General features: G+C 43.3%; 1 protein-coding gene across 1 annotated transcript in view; it reads right to left on the reverse strand.

Annotated features, from left to right (window-relative positions):
* The window catches only part of LOC115171776 (sarcalumenin-like), a 53,383-nt gene extending 33,171 nt beyond the window's left edge, over nucleotides 1-20,212 (reverse strand). Inside the window, exon 1 of the mRNA XM_029728903.1 lies at nucleotides 20,081-20,212. Within this exon, the coding sequence (XP_029584763.1) occupies nucleotides 20,081-20,138 (58 nt within the window). The 5' untranslated portion in view covers nucleotides 20,139-20,212. The remainder of the gene's footprint in view (nucleotides 1-20,080) is intronic.
* Between the last annotated feature and the right edge of the window lie 89 nt (nucleotides 20,213-20,301).

Below are 20,301 nucleotides of genomic sequence, written 5' to 3' on the forward strand. Positions count from 1 at the left end.
TAGAAATATAAACTATATAGACAGAACTAACAATATAAACTATAAATATAAACTATATGGACAGAACAAACCACACCCTAAACTATATGGATAGAACAAACCACACCCTAAACTATATGGATAGAACAAACCACACCCTAAACTATATGGACAGAACAAACCACACCCTAAACTATATGGACAGAACAAACCACACCCTAAACTATATGGATAGAACAAACCACACCCTAAACTATATGGACAGAACAAACCACACCCTAAACTATATGGATAGAACAAACCACACCCTTAACTATATGGACAGAACAAACCACACCCTAAACTATATGGACAGAACAAACCACACCCTAAACTATATGGATAGAACAAACCACACCCTAAACTATATGGACAGAACAAACCACACCCTAAACTATATGGATAGAACAAACCACACCCTAAACTATGTGGACAGAACTAACAACACCCTAAACTATATGGACAGAACAAACCACACCCTAAAGTATATGGACAGAACAAACCACACCCTAAACTATGTGGACAGAACAAACAACACCCTAAACTATATGAACAGAACAACGAATGCAAATTCTCTACTGCATTGTTTCTCCTTCATAACTGAACATATTGACAAAGGATTTACCTAGACAGTAAACAGAGAAGATATTTATTGTTGAATCATATATTATTTATAACTGAATCATCTAAATAACACAAAGTCATAAATGACATCCTGTCAGCAAGTACTGCTCATTTTCACCTATCAATCAGTCATGGTTACCAAAGCTGTACCTCCTAAAAATGTTCTCTGAATGAACGTGAAAAAGCCAGACATCAAGTTCTCCTCCCTTCAAACATGATCAGACCTCATGCATTCCTCTGTACTTCCCCTTCAGTCCAGTCCAGATACCACCAAATGTTCGCCCACAAACATAGAGCAGAAAATGTTCCAAAGCTCTGGCCCTGGGAGGTATAATGTTGGAGATCTGTCCAGATCAAGCTGAACCAAGGATCAAAAGGAATCAAATCTAGGAATATTGCTCTTGGCATGGTTCTGTCATCTGAGCTGGTAACTAAACTACGAGGAGGGGCGTGGGCCTGGAGAATGGAGGTCATGCCAGGTTGCTTGTGTAATCGTCACAAATCACACGGCTGGTGGTGACCGATGTGGGGCAGAAGCTCAGAGAAGACCTCCTCATCCATAACTGGACCACAAAACTGGTCACATAAGTCAGACTTGGTCAAAGAGGAGACACTCTTTTTTGTACAGCTGTTGGTCAAATCAAATCAAAAGTTTATTTGTCAATTGTGCCGAATACAACAGACCTTACAGTGAAATGCTTACTTACAGGCTATAAACAGGCTCTAAAAAAAAGGTATTAGGTGAACAATAGATAAGTAAAGAAATAAAAACAACAGTAAAAAACACAGTGAAAAATAACAGTAGCGAGACTATAATAGTAGCGTGGCTATAACAGTAGCGAGGCTATAACAGTAGCGAGGCTATAACAGTAGCGAGGCTATAACAGTAGCGAGGCTATATACAGTAGCGAGGCTATATACAGTAGCGAGGCTATGTACAGTAGCGAGGCTATATACAGTAGCGAGGCTATAACAGTAGCGAGGCTATATACAGTAGCGAGGCTATATACAGTAGCGTGGCTATAACAGTAGCGAGGCTATAACAGTAGCGAGGCTATAACAGTAGCGAGGCTATATACAGTAGCGAGGCTATATACAGTAGCGAGGCTATGTACAGTAGCGAGGCTATATACAGTAGCGAGGCTATAACAGTAGCGAGGCTATAACAGTAGCGAGGCTATAACAGTAGCGAGGCTATGTACAGTAGCGAGGCTATATACAGTAGCGAGGCTATAACAGTAGCGAGGCTATAACAGTAGCGAGGCTATATACAGTAGCGAGGCTATAACAGTAGCGAGGCTATATACAGTAGCGAGGCTATAACAGTAGCGAGACTATATACAGTAGCGTGGCTATATACAGTAGCGAGGCTATAACAGTAGCGAGGCTATATACAGTAGCGAGGCTATAACAGTAGCGAGGCTATAACAGTAGCGAGGCTATGTACAGTAGCGAGGCTATATACAGTAGCGTGGCTATAACAGTAGCGAGGCTATAACAGTAGCGTGGCTATAACAGTAGTGAGGCTATGTACAGTAGCGAGGCTATATACAGTAGCGAGGCTATAACAGTAGCGAGGCTATAACAGTAGCGAGGCTATGTACAGTAGCGAGGCTATATACAGTAGCGAGGCTATAACAGTAGCGAGGCTATATACAGTAGCGAGGCTATAACAGTAGTGAGGCTATAACAGTAGCGAGGCTATAACAGTAGCGAGGCTACATACAGTAGCGAGGCTATAACAGTAGCGAGGCTATAACAGTAGCGAGGCTATATACAGTAGCGAGGCTATATACAGTAGCGAGGCTATAACAGTAGCGAGGCTATATACAGTAGCGAGGCTATATACAGTAGCGAGGCTATAACAGTAGCGAGGCTATATACAGTAGCGAGGCTATATACAGTAGCGAGGCTATAACAGTAGCGAGGCTATATACAGTAGCGAGGCTATATACAGTAGCGAGGCTATATACAGTAGCGAGGCTATAACAGTAGCGAGGCTATATACTGTAGCGAGGCTATATACAGTAGCGAGGCTATAACAGTAGCGAGGCTATATACAGTAGCGAGGCTATAACAGTAACGAGGCTATGTACAGTAGCGAGGTTATATACAGTAGCGAGGCTATATACAGTAGCGAGGCTATGTACAGTAGCGAGGCTATGTACAGTAGCGAGGCTATATACAGTAGCGAGGCTATATACAGTAGCGAGGCTATATACAGTAGCGAGGCTATAACAGTAGCGAGGCTATGTACAGTAGCGAGGCTATATACAGTAGCGAGTCTATAACAGTAGCGAGGCTATATACAGTAGCGAGGCTATATACAGTAGTGAGGCTATATACAGTAGCGAGGCTATATACAGTAGCGAGGCTATAACAGTAGCGAGGCTATATACAGTAGTGAGGCTATATACAGTAGCGAGGCTATAACAGTAGCGAGGCTATAACAGTAGCGAGGCTATATACAGTAGCGAGGCTATAACAGTAGCGAGGCTATGTACAGTAGCGAGGCTATATACAGTAGCGAGGCTATAACAGTAGCGAGGCTATAACAGTAGCGAGGCTATAACAGTAGCGAGGCTATATACAGTAGAGAGGCTATATACAGTAGCGAGGCTATAACAGTAGCGAGGCTATAACAGTAGCGAGGCTATATACAGTAGCGAGGCTATAACAGTAGCGAGGCTATGTACAGTAGCGAGGCTATATACAGTAGCGAGGCTATAACAGTAGCGAGGCTATAACAGTAGCGAGGCTATATACAGTAGAGAGGCTATAACAGTAGCGAGGCTATAACAGTAGAGAGGCTATATACAGTAGCGTGGCTATAACAGTAGCGAGGCTATATACAGTAGCGTGGCTATATACAGTAGCGAGGCTATAACAGTAGCGAGGCTATATACAGTAGCGAGGCTATAACAGTAGCGAGGCTATAACAGTAGCGAGGCTATAACAGTAGCGAGGCTATATACAGTAGAGAGGCTATATACAGTAGCGTGGCTATAACAGTAGCGAGGCTATATACAGTAGCGTGGCTATATACAGTAGCGAGGCTATAACAGTAGCGAGGCTATATACAGTAGTGAGGCTATAACAGTAGCGAGGCTATATACAGTAGCGTGGCTATAACAGTAGCGAGGCTATAACAGTAGCGAGGCTATAACAGTATTTTTTAAATACATTTATTTTTTATAGCTTTCTTTATATATTTAAAAAAAAAATTTTTTTATTATGAACACAACAAATACAAAAAAACTGAAATATACAAACAAGAGTACATAAACCTAACAGACAGGGGTATTACATATCAAGATTCATTTTAAATTTGTTAAATACTTTTATGGTGCGTATTGCTTTTTTGTTCTTACATTTACTGATAATTTCAAAATAATATTTCAATTCTATCTTAAATAATGTGAAGAAGGTTTTGTTCTTTGTCCACTTCATTTTATGGATAAAGAATCTTCCATGAAAGATAAACAAATGAACAATGAAAGTTAAATCAGGGTCCAAATCATTTGGATCAAAATAAAACATAATATCAGAGTCTCTCAGATTAACATTAATAGTTGTTTATTTTAAAATAAAAACTTCTAACTCAATCCAAAATCTTCTGACATAAGAACAGTCCCAAAATAAATGGTCAAGAGTTTCTGGATCACAACCACAAAATACACATTTGTTATCAATAGCTATGTTAAATCTGTGTATAATAAAGGTCTTTACAGGGTAGATTATATGAATGAGTTTGTATGATACTTCTTTCACCTTATTAGATATACAATATTTACCAGATAACAACGAAACTTTGTTCCAGTTCACTTGTCCTAGGGCTGCATTCCAGTACATTTTAGCAGAGGGAATAGTAACATATTGACATAGTTTCCTTATATACATGTTATTACATTTATAGTTTAAAATGTCAATTCCTTCTAGCTGTATTGAGGCTACAAAATCCTCAATAGTTGCACTTGGAGTATTGTTATAGTCTCCTAAAAGAAGAATAGCACCTTTAGGGACAGCTCTAACAACAATGTGATACTCCTCGGGAGTGAATGTAACATTGTGTGTTCTAATAAATTCTGGATAATCATATAGTTGTCCATCATTATTCAATAATTGTTAAATGCAAATAGTCCGGGTAGCCATTTGATTACCTGTTCAGGAGTCTGCTGTTGGTCAAGTTTGGTCATTTGAATAGAAATTCAGCCCTATATGTGAGAGGGGATTTTATGTCATCACTGTACATGTGGAGTACACAGAGTATCCCTTTTAAAGGATTGTGACATTCTGGGGACATGATCCCATCTTGTACATATTACAGATGGACACAATCTGAAATACATCTATTACAACATATGTAATAGGAGTGTCATTACACAGTATAGTGCTTTATAACCTGCCTTAAGTGTCCAGGCAACACAACTTTACTTCAGCCATAATGACTGCTCCTTGTGCTCATTTAACTGAACAAACACATAAACAACACTATATTTACTTGTTTTAATTTTCCTCAGTTGGATGTACATTTTATTTGAGACACTGAAATGGTGAGATACTGAAATGTTCACCGATCTACCAGAATAATGAATCATATGGAAATCAATTAATACCAGAACACATACTATCACATTTGTGTCTTCATGTTTGTAATTAAAACCATTCAATCACAAATGAGTATTTCTCACATTTAACATCATTCTAACACATATCACAACTCTTGAATGACAAGAGATTTAAGCTATCAAGTGACTTCCACAGTCCAGTGATCTTTAACATCGAAATAATTGGAGTGAAAGTAGAACATCTAAGCCATGTAGGATCCCCGGGGTCAGTCGGCCAGCTGGATCTCAGGTTTAAAGTTCTAGAAGGAACCAGCCAGGATGAGGATATGTGACCTCCTAAACTCCCCTCTGCACTTAGCTGGGGGGGAAAATCCACCTCACCCCTATCATTCAACACCTTACCCCCAACACTGCCCACACGCCCCCGGGCGCTAAAGAGATCCTCTGGCTAACTGGACTGTTCCTTGGCTACACCAGGGTCATGTTCATTAGGGCATGCAGCGTTTTCCGTTTCAAAACATTCTGCAACACAAAACGAAAATTTGTGTTTCTTATTGGACAAGGAAGTACATTTTTTTTGTCCACTTTCTTCTGTTTGGTGCCTAATGAACACAACCCTGAGTCATGATACCAACCACGGGAGGACTTAGCCTTCCTGGTGGGCCGTGGTGTTGAGGCCAAAGGCCTGGACCTCTGACTAGCTGCAAGGCTTGGACTCAATACACAAGACATTCACTACTGCTTTCTTTGGCTTCATTTGTATTGGCCAAGTCTCAAAAGAAAGCTGCATCAAATGACCCAGAATAACGACGTAGTGGCCACTGGGCATCGGACTTATTTGTTTTCTAGCTCCTGCAGTTAGCATATTTTATTGACATTTACTGTCACGTTCGTCGTAAGGATGGGACCAAGGCGCAGCGGGAATGTGTATGCTCATCTTCCTTTATTACGAAGAAAACCAAAACAAACACTTAAACAAAAACAACAACGAAAAACAGTCCTGTAAGGCACACAGCTTACATACGGAACAACTACCCACAAATCCCATGGACAAAACACCCCTATTAAATAGGGCCTTCAATTAGAGGCAACAAGAAACAGCTGCCTCCAATTGAAGGTCAAACCAATAAACTAAGCATAGAAATAGACTAACTAGACACAGACATAGAAATAGACTAACATAGAACATTGCCCAACAAACCCCGAAACAAACAAAACAAACACCCCCTGCCACGTCCTGACCAAACTACAATAACAAACAACCCCTTTTACTGGTCAGGACGTGACATTTACACTGTTGATGATTTTCATTTTCAAATAAAAATGAACACACAACAGCATCAGCTCTGATCTGGAGTCATCAAGTACATCTGCTGTTAGTTCCATCCGTACCTTACATTTACCTTCTATGTTTACACTGAGCAGACATTAAAAACGGCAAACATCCGTTAAGCTTTTAGTGCGGTGGGCTAAATCAGGGTTTCTTGGCAGTCTTAAACACATCTAAAAAAGTATCCACCTCACACACACGGCTATGGGCTAAAAATAAAAAACACCTGTACCATGTCAGATATAGAGTTGAAATGTATTCCATTTTGAGTTTGCATCCCAATATTACACTTTATATACACCACAGAAGACTGAAATATAACAAAACCGTGTGAAATAGAAACACCGGATTTTCTAAGTTTAAAAAATATATATGTTTATTAAGTATGAAATTATGAAAAATATGAATAACATTCCACCCATGAGGCCACTAGGTCATTTGACTTCAGGAAAGAGCTACTACCACATTATACCACATAAAACCCAGAGGAACAGGCCAATACGTCCCATGTTAAACATACAAACACAATCCTATAGACACAGGCCTTCTGCTGGTTTCACTCCGCCTGCCTACGTTCTCCACCAGTGTCACCTGTTGAATGGTAAAGACAGACAATGTAGCATTGTGTCAACGCTAACCAAGGGAAGTGATTACGGGGGGGCCTTGAAACTGTCTTGTGCCAGAGTAAGAAGGGAGAGGATAGTGAATGCTACAACACGCCACAGAAAATAATTGTTAGAGCATGTTCTACCGCTCAGACTTCAAATGAATACTAGACAGATGCTCCTTTCAGCGCCAGTAGGTTGCTGGTGGCAGTGCCATGGTAGTGATGACACACGCTGCCTGGTTAAGGCTTACTTGTGTACTGCCCATCATAGTGGAGTCAACCAGCTAAAAATAAAGACTGCGCAATGTTGCTCTCAGCACGACCCAAGAACAACCAACAACCAAAGGTTAGCAGGGTGGATAAAAGGGCGGATAGGACAAAATGCCTTTCAATAGCTTCAACAACAACAGTGTATTGTATATGCATGTGATAAAGAGTGCCTTTGATAGCCTGATACCTGGTACAGAGGCCTGTTAAAGTGGTCTGGTACAGAGGCCTGTTAAAGTGGTCTGGTACAGAGGCCTGTTAAAGTGGTCTGGTACAGAGGCCTGTTAAAGTGGTCTGGTACAGAGGCCTGTTAAAGTGGTCTGGTACAGAGGCCTGTTAAAGTGGTCTGGTACAGAGGCCTGTTAAAGTGGTATGGTACAGAGGCCTGTTAAAGTGGTCTGGTACAGAGGCCTGTTAAAGTGGTCTGGTACAGAGGCCTGTTAAAGTGGTCTGGTTTAGAGGCCTGTTAAAGTGGTATGGTACAGAGGCCTGTTAAAGTGGTCTGGTACAGAGGCCTGTTAAAGTGGTCTGGTACAGAGGCCTGTTAAAGTGGTCTGGTACAGAGGCCTGTTAAAGTGGTCTGGTACAGAGGCCTGTTAAAGTGGTCTGGTTTAGAGGCCTGTTAAAGTGGTCTGGTTTAGAGGTCTGTTAACAGAGGCCTGTTAAAGTGGTCTGGTACAGAGGCCTGTTAAAGTGGTCTGGTACAGAGGTCTGTTAAAGTGGTCTGGTACAGAGGCCTGTTAAAGTGGTCTGGTACAGAGGCCTGTTAAAGTGGTCTGGTACAGAGGCCTGTTAAAGTGGTCTGGTACAGTGGTCTGGTACAGAGGCCTGTTAAAGTGGTCTGGTTTAGAGGTCTGTTAACAGAGGCCTGTTAAAGTGGTCTGGTACAGAGGTCTGTTAAAGTGGTCTGGTACAGAGGCCTGTTAAAGTGGTCTGGTACAAAGGTCTGTTAAAGTGGTCTGGTACAGAGGTCTGTTAAAGTGGTCTGGTACAGAGGCCTGTTAAAGTGGTCTGGTTTAGAGGTCTGTTAACAGAGGCCTGTTAAAGTGGTCTGGTACAGAGGTCTGTTAAAGTGGTCTGGTACAGAGGCCTGTTAAAGTGGTCTGGTACAAAGGTCTGTTAAAGTGGTCTGGTACAGAGGTCTGTTAAAGTGGTCTGGTACAGAGGCCTGTTAAAGTGGTCTGGTTTAGAGGTCTGTTAACAGAGGCCTGTTAAAGTGGTCTGGTACAGAGGTCTGTTAAAGTGGTCTGGTACAGAGGCCTGTTAAAGTGGTCTGGTACAAAGGTCTGTTAAAGTGGTCTGGTACAGAGGCCTGTTAAAGTGGTCTGGTTTAGAGGTCTGTTAACAGAGGCCTGTTAAAGTGGTCTGGTACAGAGGTCTGTTAAAGTGGTCTGGTACAGAGGCCTGTTAAAGTGGTCTGGTACAGAGGCCTGTTAAAGTGGTCTGGTACAGAGGCCTGTTAAAGTGGTCTGGTACAGAGGCCTGTTAAAGTGGTCTGGTACAGAGGCCTGTTAAAGTGGTCTGGTTTAGAGGTCTGTTAACAGAGGCCTGTTAAAGTGGTCTGGTACAGAGGTCTGTTAAAGTGGTCTGGTACAGAGGCCTGTTAAAGTGGTCTGGTACAAAGGTCTGTTAAAGTGGTCTGGTACAGAGGCCTGTTAAAGTGGTCTGGTACAGAGGTCTGTTAAAGTGGTCTGGTACAGAGGCCTGTTGAGGTGGTCTGGTACAGAGGCCTGTTAAAGTGGTCTGGTACAGAGGTCTGTTAAAGTGGTCTGGTACAGAGGCCTGTTAAAGTGGTCTGGTACAGAGGCCTGTTAAAGTGGTCTGGTACAGAGGCCTGTTAAAGTGGTATGGTACAGAGGCCTGTTAAAGTGGTCTGGTACAGAGGCCTGTTAAAGTGGTCTGGTACAGAGGCCTGTTAAAGTGGTCTGGTACAGAGGTCTGTTAAAGTGGTATGGTACAGAGGCCTGTTAAAGTGGTCTGGTACAGAGGTCTGTTAAAGTGGTCTGGTACAGAGGCCTGTTAAAGTGGTCTGGTACAGAGGCCTGTTAAAGTGGTCTGGTACAGAGGTCTGTTAAAGTGGTCTGGTACAGAGGTCTGTTAAAGTGGTATGGTACAGAGGCCTGTTAAAGTGGTCTGGTACAGAGGCCTGTTAAAGTGGTCTGGTACAGAGGTCTGTTAAAGTGGTATGGTACAGAGGCCTGTTAAAGTGGTCTGGTACAGAGGCCTGTTAAAGTGGTCTGGTACAGAGGCCTGTTAAAGCGGTCTGGTACAGAGGCCTGTTAAAGTGGTCTGGTACAGAGGCCTGTTAAAGTGGTCTGGTACAGAGGCCTGTTAAAGTGGTCTGGTACAGAGGCCTGTTAAAGTGGTCTGGTACAGAGGTCTGTTAAAGTGGTCTGGTACAGAGGCCTGTTAAAGTGGTCTGGTACAGAGGCAAGTTACAGTGAATGAAGATCAGTGAGGCCTGGGGATGTCTGTGAGTCTCCAGACCGGCTAACACTCTAGGTCTTAAAATAGAGTGGAGAATTCTCTGTCCCCCTCCCCTGACCCATTGTAGGGCTATTTCTGGCCACAGGGGGTACCAGCTCCAAACACTTTAGCACCTGTTGCTACCCTCCAGCAACCAACCATGCCCTGCACAAGCCTCTGTGTCCAGCCATGCTCCCCTGACCCTGGGATGTGTTGTTGTCAGCTACATGTCATCCATGTTTGTTATAAGCCCGGGAATGAACCACAGAAACTCTATATCAAATAAATGTTCTTATTTTCTTCCTTCACTTTTTTGGAATACGAGTTGGGCCTAACTTCTCTACTTTTACAGTCTATAATGATCATCCACAGAATGACTTGTCTCTTATGTCATGTTATCGATGATACTAGATCAGTGTCACATGGGTTTGACAGTCATGTGTGGATCAGAGTATTCCATCCATGGAGATGAATAGTGTGGTTAATAATCAGGTGGATCTCTTGGTAATGAGAGTGTATTTTAGATAGTGATGCTGCTCCTCTCTGGTGGAAATCCCCTGGCCCGGTGTAAAGGTTATCTGAAACTCCCCGTGGCCCAGAGTAAATCCACAGGGTTCAGAGGACACTAAAGACCCAGCGGGCTAATCATGTTAACGCTCATTTCATTTACCTCCGCTCCCTGGTGGTGCAGCAAGCACAGCAGAACTTCATCTGGAGGTTTTACACTGATATTAGATGTGTATGAGAGCACATGCTCACACACGCTTGCACGCACTCGTACGCATGCACACACACACACACGCTTGCTCACATGGACAAGACACTGCAATCGAAGCAGGATGTTTGCAGTGCCTTGCAAAAGTATTCACCCCCTTGGCATTTTTCCTATTTTGTTGTATTACAACCTGGACTTAAACTAGATTTTTGGGGGGGTTGTATCATTTGATTTACACAACATGCCTACCACTTTGAAGATGCATAATATTTTTATTGTGAAACAAATAAGAAATATGACAAAAAAACAGAAAACTTAAGCTTGCATAACTATTCACCCCCCCAAATTCAATACTTTGTTGAGCCACCTTTTGCAGCAATTACAGCTGCAAGTCTCTTGGGGTATGTCTCTATAAGCTTGGCACATCTAGCCACTGGGATTTTTTCCCATTCTTCAAGGTAAAACTGCTCCAGCTCCTTCAAGTTGGATGGGTTCCTGCTGGTGTACAGCAATCTTTAAGTCATTCCACAGATTCTCAATTGGATTGAGGTCTGGGCTTTGACTAGGCCATTCCAAGACATTTAAATGTTTCCCCTTAAACCACTCGAGTGTTGCTTTAGCAGTATGCTTAGGGTCATTGACCTGCTGGAAGGTGAACCTTCATCCCAGCCTCAAATCTCTGGAACACTGAAACAGGTTTTCCTCAAGACTTTCCCTGTATTTAGCGCCATCCATTATTCCTTCAATTCTGACCATTTTCCCAGTCCCTGCCGACGAAAAACATCCCCAACGCATGATGCTGCCACCACCATGCTTCACTGTGGGGATGGTGTTCTCGGGGTGATGAGAGGTGTTGGGTTTGTGTCAGACATAGCATTGTCCAATTTTAGTCTCATCTGACCAGAGTACCTTCTTCCATATGTTTGGGGAGTCTCCCACATGCCATTTGTCGAACACCAAATGTGTTTGCTTATTTATTTCTTTAAGCAATGGCTTTTTTCTGGCCACTCTTCCGTAAAGCCCAGCTCTGTGTAGTGTACAGCTTAAAGTGGTCCTATGGACAGATACTCCAATCTCCGCTGTGGAGCTTTGCAGCTCCTTCAGGGTTATCTTTGGTCTCTTTGTTACCTCTCTGATTAATGCCCTCCTTGCCTGGTCTATGAGTTTCTGTGGGCGGCCGTCTCTTGGCAGGTTTGTTGTGGTGCTCCGTGGGATGTTCAAAGTTTCTGATATTTTTTTATAACTCAACCCTGACTTGTACTTCTCCACAACTTTGTCCCTGACCAGTTTGGAGAGCTCTTTGGTCTTCATGATACCGCTTGCTTGGAGGTGCTCCTTACTTAGTGGTGTTGCAGACTGGGGCCTTTCAGAACAGGTGTATATATACTGAGATCATGTGACAGATCATTTGACACTTAGATTGCACACAGGTGGACTTTATTTAATGAATTATGTGACTTCTGAAGGTAATTGGTTGCACCAGATCTTATTTAGGGGCTTCATAGAAAAGGGGGTGAATACATAGGCATGCACAACTTTTCCGTTTATTATTTTTTAGGAGTTTTTAAAACAAGTTATGTTTTTCCATTTCACTTCACCAATTTAGACTATTTTGTGTATGTCCATTACATGAAATCCAAATAAAAATCCATTTAAATTACAGGTTGTAATGCAACAATATAGGAAAAACACCAAGGGGGTAAATACTTTTGAAAGGCAATCTTTACATACCTGAGAGTACTAGAGAATATACTGTAATGTATTGCATACTTTTGTTACACGATACAAATGTACTGTAATGTACTACATACTGTTCGTACACTATACAAATATACTGTATTGTATGTTGCATACACTATTCAAATGACTGCCAGTGCTTTGAAGGTTAGATTCTCTTTATTCTCTGTTATCTGGCCCCCAGTGACCCCTGAACCAACTAAGTTTATGAACTTCATGCACCTCCTCTACAGTACTTGTTAAAACCTGTTAGGGATAGGGGGCAGTATTTGCACGGCCGGATAAAAAACGTACCCGATTTAATCTGGTTACTACTCCTGCCCAGTAACTAGAATATGCATATAATTAGTAGATTTGGATAGAAAACACTCTAAAGTTTCTAAAATTGTTTGAATGGTGTCTGTGAGTATAACAGAACTCATATGGCAGTCAAAACCCTGAGACAAATCCTAACAGGAAGTGGAAATCTGATGTGTGGAATCACTTTCAAGCCTTTGCCATTGAAACACACAGGGACTTATTAATCATTTAGCACTTTCTAAGGCTTCCACTAGATGTCAACAGTCTTTACAAAGTGGTTTGAGTCTTCTATGGTAGAAACTGACCCAAAGAGAGGCTTGGAATGTTGGTCACAGGGGGAGGGCCATTACTACTATGACGCGGGCGCCCATGGGAACCCTTTTGTTCCGAAACGTTTAGTAAGACAATGCAATTGTCCGCCTTGAATATTATTGAAGCTCTGGTTGAAAAAGGCCCTAAAGATTTATGTTATACAACGTTTGACATGTTTGAACAAACGTAAATATATATTTTTTGCACATTCGTGACGACAAGTCCAGCGCGCCTCGTACATTATGAGTAGCCTTCGGAACGCGCTAACAAGAAGGAACTATTGGGACATAAATTATTAACTTTTTCGAGCAAAACTACATTTGTTGTGGACCTGGGATTCCTGGAGGTGCCTTCTGATGAAGATAATCAAAGGTAAGGGAATATTTACAATAGTATATTTGATTTTAGATGGTTCCAAGATGGCGCTAACATGTATCGCCTAGCCTATTTTTCTGAGCATACCACGTCGTTTATTCCAAAGTGTGATTTCCAAGTAAAGTTATTTTTAAATCTGGCAATGCGGTTGCATTCACGAGATGTTAATCTATAATTCTTTGAATGACAATATTACATTTTAACAATGTTTTCGAATAGTAATTATGTAAATTGTAGCGCTAATTCACCGGAAGCATTTGAGGGAAAATATTTTCTGAACGTCACGCGCCGATGTAAAATGCTGTTTTTATATATAAATATGAACTTTATCGAACAAAAAATGCATGTATTGTGTTACATGATGTCCTAGGAGTGTCATCTGATGAAGATTGTCAAAGGTTAGTGCTGCATTTAGCTGTGTTTTGGGTATTTGTGATGCATGCTAGTTGCTTTGAAAATGGCAGTGTGATTATTTTTGGCAGGGTACTCTCCTAACATAATCTAATGTTTTGCTTTTGCTGTAAAGCTTTTTTGAAATCGGACTACGTGGTTCGATTCAGGAGAGGTGTATCTATAAAATGGTGTAAAATAGTCATATGTTTGAGAAATTGAAGTTATAGCATTTTTTAGGTATTTGTATTTCGCGCCACGCGATTCCACTGGCTGTTGACTAGGGTGGGACGCAAGCGTCCCACCTCGCCCAGACAGGTTAATGAATGAATTAGTTAGTCCTGATATGGCCCCCATAATAATGGAGCATGCAGCCATACCAGGGCATAACAGGGCTAAGAACTGGTACTTTCACAGTATTGATTGAGAGAGATGAATCTGCCACCAGTATCAGGATGATTGTAACATTTCCTTCCGTTGGGGTGCATCAGTGAGATAATGAACTGCTATAGTTGAGGCGTGACACAGAACTTCCCCCAGCCCTGGCCACTAAAGCCTGGAGAATATCAGGGCGTGTCTCACCCGTCCCCAAAAGCCCAGAGCCTACATCATCATCGGCAGCATTACCCGCAGCATTCTGACTGGAAGTGCTGCCTGTTGCCGGTCGGAATGTTTCTCCAAACTGAACTACGGTTGCCTGGCAACAGGCTCAACTAGGACAGACACATGGTCCGGGTGACAGACGTCCTGGGGTTCATATCAGAAGGTTCGCCTGGCGCCTTGGGGGGTTAATTTAGAGAGTGTGGGAGTACGGGGGCTGATGCAAACTACAGTAACCACATCCAGAGGCAACAGGCACGAAGTCCTCCCTCTCTCTCTCTCTCTCTCTCTCATCTATATTCTACAGCTCCATTCTGGATGTAGGCTAGAGGGTGTGGATGATTAGGAGGGAAGGTGTTAAGTCCAGATGTATTTTCTAAAGCTCTATATTCTGGGTGGGCTAGAGGGTCCGATCTATTTTCGACAGCTCTATATTATATATATTAAGTGTACAAGACATTAGGAACACCTGCGCATTCCATGTCATAGACTGACCAGGTGAAAGCTATGATCCCTTACTGAGGTCACTTGTTAAATCCACATCAATCAAATCAACTTTCTATTGTCACATGCTTCGTTAACAGTGAAATGCTTACAATCAGTGTAAATTTAAGGGGAGGAGACAGGTTAAAGAAGGATTTTTAAGCCTTGAGACAATTGAGACATGGATTGTGTATGTGTGTCATTCAGAGGGTGAATGGGCAAGACAAAGGATGTAATTGTCTTTCACAGGAGGTTGGTGGCACCTTACTTGGGGAGGACGGGCTTGTGGTAATGGTTGGAGTGGAGTAAGTGGAATGTTATGAAATACATCAAACACATGGTTTCCATGTGTTTGATGCCATTCCATTTGCCCCATTCCAGCCATTATCATGAGCCGTCCTCCCCTCAGCAGCCTCCACTGGTGCCTTTGAATGGGGAATGGTAGTAGGTGCCAGGCGAACCAGTTTGAGTGTGTCAAGAACTACAACGCTGCTGGGTTTTCCACGCTCAACAGTTCCCTGTGTGAGTCCATGCCCAGATGAAATGAGGCTGTTATGAGGGTAAAAGGGGGTGCAACTCAATATTAGGAAGGTGTTCCTAAGGTTTCGTACACTCAGCATATGCAGCGTATTGAGGGTGAGGATCTATGTTCTACAGCTCTATATTATGCTGGGCTATATGTAGGCTAGAAGGTGAGGATCTATTTTCTACAGCTCTATATTATTCTGGGCTATATGTAGGCTAGAGGATGAGGATCTATTTTCTACAGCTCTATATAATAGGCTATATGTAGGCTGGAGGGTGAGGATGATTAGGGAGGTGTTAACAAGTCTGAAGCAGCTACTCAAGAGGCCGCTGACAAACCACATGACACTCAATGATGCATTCCAAATAAGGGAAAGGGGATACCTGGTCAGTTGTACAACTGAATGCATTCAACCAAAATGTGTCTTCCACATAGGGATGCAACATTCAGGAGTTCTCGTCAAATAGAAATGTAATACACAGAGTGGGCGCTCTCTTCAAGGTGAGAATTAGGCCTGCTCTTTACTTTGTATTTCTATGAGCAACTTTCTGAAAATGGAGCGGATTTTCTGACCCTATAACCCCTTCTAATTGTTGCAACAGAATGTAATGGTCCTTGGGGTATGTTGGTTGTAGTGGTGGTCTGATACCGGTAAAGAAGAAGACAAGTCCCATATCCTATCAGTAGCTGTGGTAGCCAAGCAACAAGCCAGTATCAGGTATAACTGCCATGCTGGGAACACACTACTGCTGGTTGTTTTCACTGTCTTAGGTGTACATTCCTGTCCAGCCTCAGACAGCCCCCCGTGCCTCAGACCAGTTGGCCTACTTCACTAAATGGATGCAGGAGTGATTATGAGAGTGTTTTGGCCGCTCTGAGTGCATTCCAAACAGCCCTCTCAGTCACCACCCCAAAATCATGATTCAGAATAAGGACCCGTCTAGCCTCATGATAGTTGTGATATAGCCATCTTGGAGAAGCGGACGGTCTCATCTCAGAGTTCTTCCTGGTCAGGTCACATGATCAGGAAACATTCCTTGGCCCAATCATCACACTCATATTCATGTACATACCTTAAACACATTTAAACTCCAATACACAGGGCACACAAGCTCTCTCCATATGTATAAACCCATACATAGACTCCAGACGAAAGAGCAAACCAATTGTCAACTTGTGTCAAAAATGGAGACAGAGTTCATGCCATTTTACAGTTAAAGAACGTTCGAAGGACTACTGGACCGGGGATGTTTTTAGGGATAAATCTTCTAAGGATTTCATTGCTTAAAGGCTAAGCTGGCCAATGTCACAGGCCACAGTGTAAGCACTCTTGGTGACGTGGTTCTGGATGCTAGGAGCTGGCCGATGGAGGGCATGTCCGGGTGGTAATTCCACAGAAGAGGGGCGAGGACCATGAGGGTCAGTCTGAGGACACAGTGGAGTGGCACGGGATGGGGGGGGGGGGGGGGGGGGGGGGGGGGGGGGTTGCGAGGGCGCTACTCTCCCAGCAGTCCTGTCACTGATCCACAGAGACTCACCAAGTGACCGACCTTGAGGCTGAGGGGACTGAGGGGCTTGTCCAAGAGGGGGAGGAGGGGTCGGGTGTCCCCACTGCCAGCACTGGAGGGATGCCCCGGGCCCCCAGGCCTACTGCTTGCCATCAATGGGGGACACAGAGGGAAAGAGTGGCCGTGTCACCCCATATCTCCTCACACTTCAGGTCAGGCCAAAAGCATTCTGTTTAGTGTTACTTCTCTGATTAGTAGGGAAAGGAAAGGGGGATACCTAGTCAGTTGTTCAAATGAATGACTTCAACTGAAATGTGTCTTCCGCATTTAACCCAACCCCTCTGAATCAGAGAGTTGCGAGGGGATGCCTTAATAGACATCCACGTCACCCACACCAGGGGAACTTGCTCAGAGGCAGAATGACAGATTTTTACCTTGTCAGCTCAGGGATTCGATCCAGAAAGTATTATGGTATTAAACAGTCAGGAACACAGGACAATACAGCAATCAACTGTTAACACTTATCTGCCACTGACGTCAATGCATAAATCATCCAAAATCAGGATTCTGCTTTAAGTAAGAGAAGAGAAAATGGTCCAGTTAGCACAACAGGAAGACAAGACCAACCCTGGTCTGAATGAGCAGTACAGTGTCTGAGCACCACTCCTGGTTAAACAGGTGGCCTGTAGAAATAGCCATTAACATTGTCAGGATAACAAGTATCTCTTTGTAGCAGTGATGAACCCAATTAAAGGATCCATGTCATTTATAACCATTGCAGTAATATAATTTGATGATGACATACAATAGCCTAACTGAACATGACAGTGTGGAATTTCCATCTGGACGCGCCAATCTCTTAACCAGTGTATCACTCCAACACTTCCGCTACAGTACAATACTCTTAGTCGTTACCACTACTGTTTCCATGGGCTTTGAAGGACCTCATGCATACCAAGGAAACAACATTTACTGGCAACCATTTTGTTAAATACGGGCAACATCCCCACAGTTCAGTTTTACAGTGTAATCTAGGCGATGCTAAAGTAGGCTAATGCTAACCTCGTTAGCCCAGGGGAACTTCCTGTCAGTCCTTCTCCACTCATATGAACAAGCCATCCACAGGAACAACAACATCACCCTACAGTAGTGCTCCATGGAATCAGTGTTACACACTAACAAACCTAGCTATGGGAGGACGGGCTCATTGTAATAGCTGGAATGGGATAAATGGAACAGTATCAAACACAGACATTCCCATTCCAGCCATTACAATGAACCCCTCCTATAGCTCTTCCAACCAGCGTCCTCTGATAGAATTAGCAACCTTGCTTTGCTATTCAACGCTACATAGCTAGCCACCCACGCTGCTGGACCAGACTAGGCCCAAGCTAAGCTAGCAGAGGTTGTGACTAGAGGGAGTACAGCTACGACCGGAAGTTACTTTCGGTAGCAGGTTAGGAGAGCATTTTAACTAACCCTAACCCTTTTCCTAACCTTAACCTAAGTCTCCTAACCTGCCACGTTAATTCTCCTAACCTGCTGTATAAATTCTCCTAACCTGTTACGAAAAAGTAACTTTCAGCTGTAGCTGTAGTCCCTCTAGTCAGAACCGCTAGCAGGGTCTGTGTGCTCCCGCTCTGGCCTCCTCCCTCCTCCGGCCCCGCCTGACTCGATAATGCATGTCCCTATAAGGCCAGCTGCTGGGAATAAATTGTCATTGTGACAGTGCAGGGTGACAGCAGCTGTGAAGGCAATGTGGCTAAAGGGTAGTGCTGGGTCTGGGGAGGGGTGGAAGGAGGCCGGGGGGAGGGGAGGGGAAGAGGGATGGGGGACCTATAGTGGACGGTGTCCAGTTACGGGACGCCTGCCTTCCAATCCTAGACATCTGACAGCAGGCTGGGATTGGGATAGGAAAGCATGTTGCCCTGGTGCTGAGTGGAGCCCAAGGACGGACAAGGGGAACAGGAAGAAACTGTTTTACTTTCCAGAGATCCCTCCACCACATTTCTGGAGAGAGGCTGATCTGGATGTAATCTGGGCATTTTATTTCAACACAAAAGCAGATAAAGCTATGGACAATACATGTAATCACTTGAAAATACAAGTATGTTATATATATTAATCAATCCAGTAAAATGTAAAGCTAATCAGTCAATAAATACAAGTATCAAACATGTCCCTATCACATCTACTTGTCAGCAAGGACAGAGAGAGGGGAGGGAGAGACATTCTAAGAAAGGGAAAGAGATAGGGGGGAGAGAAATGTAAGAAAGGGAGACAAAGTGAGAGAGAGAGAGAGGAATCAAAGAAAGCGAGACAGAGGGAGAGAGAGTGATACAGTGAGGGAATGCAAGCTTTTCTCTCTAGTACAGTCTGAGACGTTCCATCAGCTGGTGCCATACTTTAGGACAGCTGACACACCGTCACCAAGCCAAAAGCTTCTGGTTTATTAAAGTCACACCGACTGTGTGTGTGTGACCAATAAAGATCTCGATGAGGCTTAATAAAGAAATATATGCACACACAGTAAAAATAACGAGAGACTACAAGATGTGCCAAGTTGGCACCATTTTAAAATGTTTTTCTAAAAAGATGAGACCTTAAAATGTTCTGTCCTGATTGAACCCAGCGTTCTACCACATTTCATTTTAAACCCTTTTAAATAGTGCTGCAGGGTAGCAGAGAGAGAGGGACACGGGTGTCTATGCTCATGCCTGTGTCCAGGTGACCGCCGCTGTTTGAAGGACCCCTGCATGTCCTGGCTTAAACTACAAACAATTTTTTTTTACAAAAACTAAATTTCTACAGTACCTTCTATGTCCCTATAAACCCACACAACTGACTGACAGAAGAATCCATCTGCATAGTTGCTAAAAGCCCGAAGAGTAAGACAGTTTAGTCCACTGAAAAGAATGTCTGGAAGTATCGGCATAGAGACCTCAGACTTTTCCAGTTTGAATACAAATAAAGTATGTAGGATCAGTAAAAATGGATCCAGTGTGTGTGTCTCCAAGCCAGCAAATTGACTGGACAATGAAAGCATGCAGACAGCCAAGACATCCAACCCAACCATGCCAAGTCTCATACATTTGATACATGAGCTGTACCCCAGGACATGTACAGTCCAGTACTGTAGTCTTCCAACGACCAAAAGCACTAATAAGCCTATAAACACACACCCATTCAAAATCTGTTTATATCGACATCCACATAAACATATAAAAGGGTAGATAAGGTGTGAGGCTCCTTACCTGCTAAGGCCAGGACCAGCAGGCTGAAGAAGCAGCAGATTGACACTATACCCTTCATGATGGCTGCCAGGAGAACTCTGATAGCCTCACAGACTATATATACCAAGGTAAGAAAGTCAAAGGGTATGAGGTAGAACAGGGGGCGGGACAGAGCGAGAAAGAGAGAGGGCCGTTGGGTGGAGGGTGTGTGTGTGTGTGTGTGTGTGTGGCAGGCAACACGG

The sequence above is a fragment of the Salmo trutta genome, chromosome 32 (genome assembly GCF_901001165.1).
Source record: "Salmo trutta chromosome 32, fSalTru1.1, whole genome shotgun sequence".
Lineage (NCBI taxonomy): Eukaryota > Metazoa > Chordata > Actinopteri > Salmoniformes > Salmonidae > Salmo > Salmo trutta.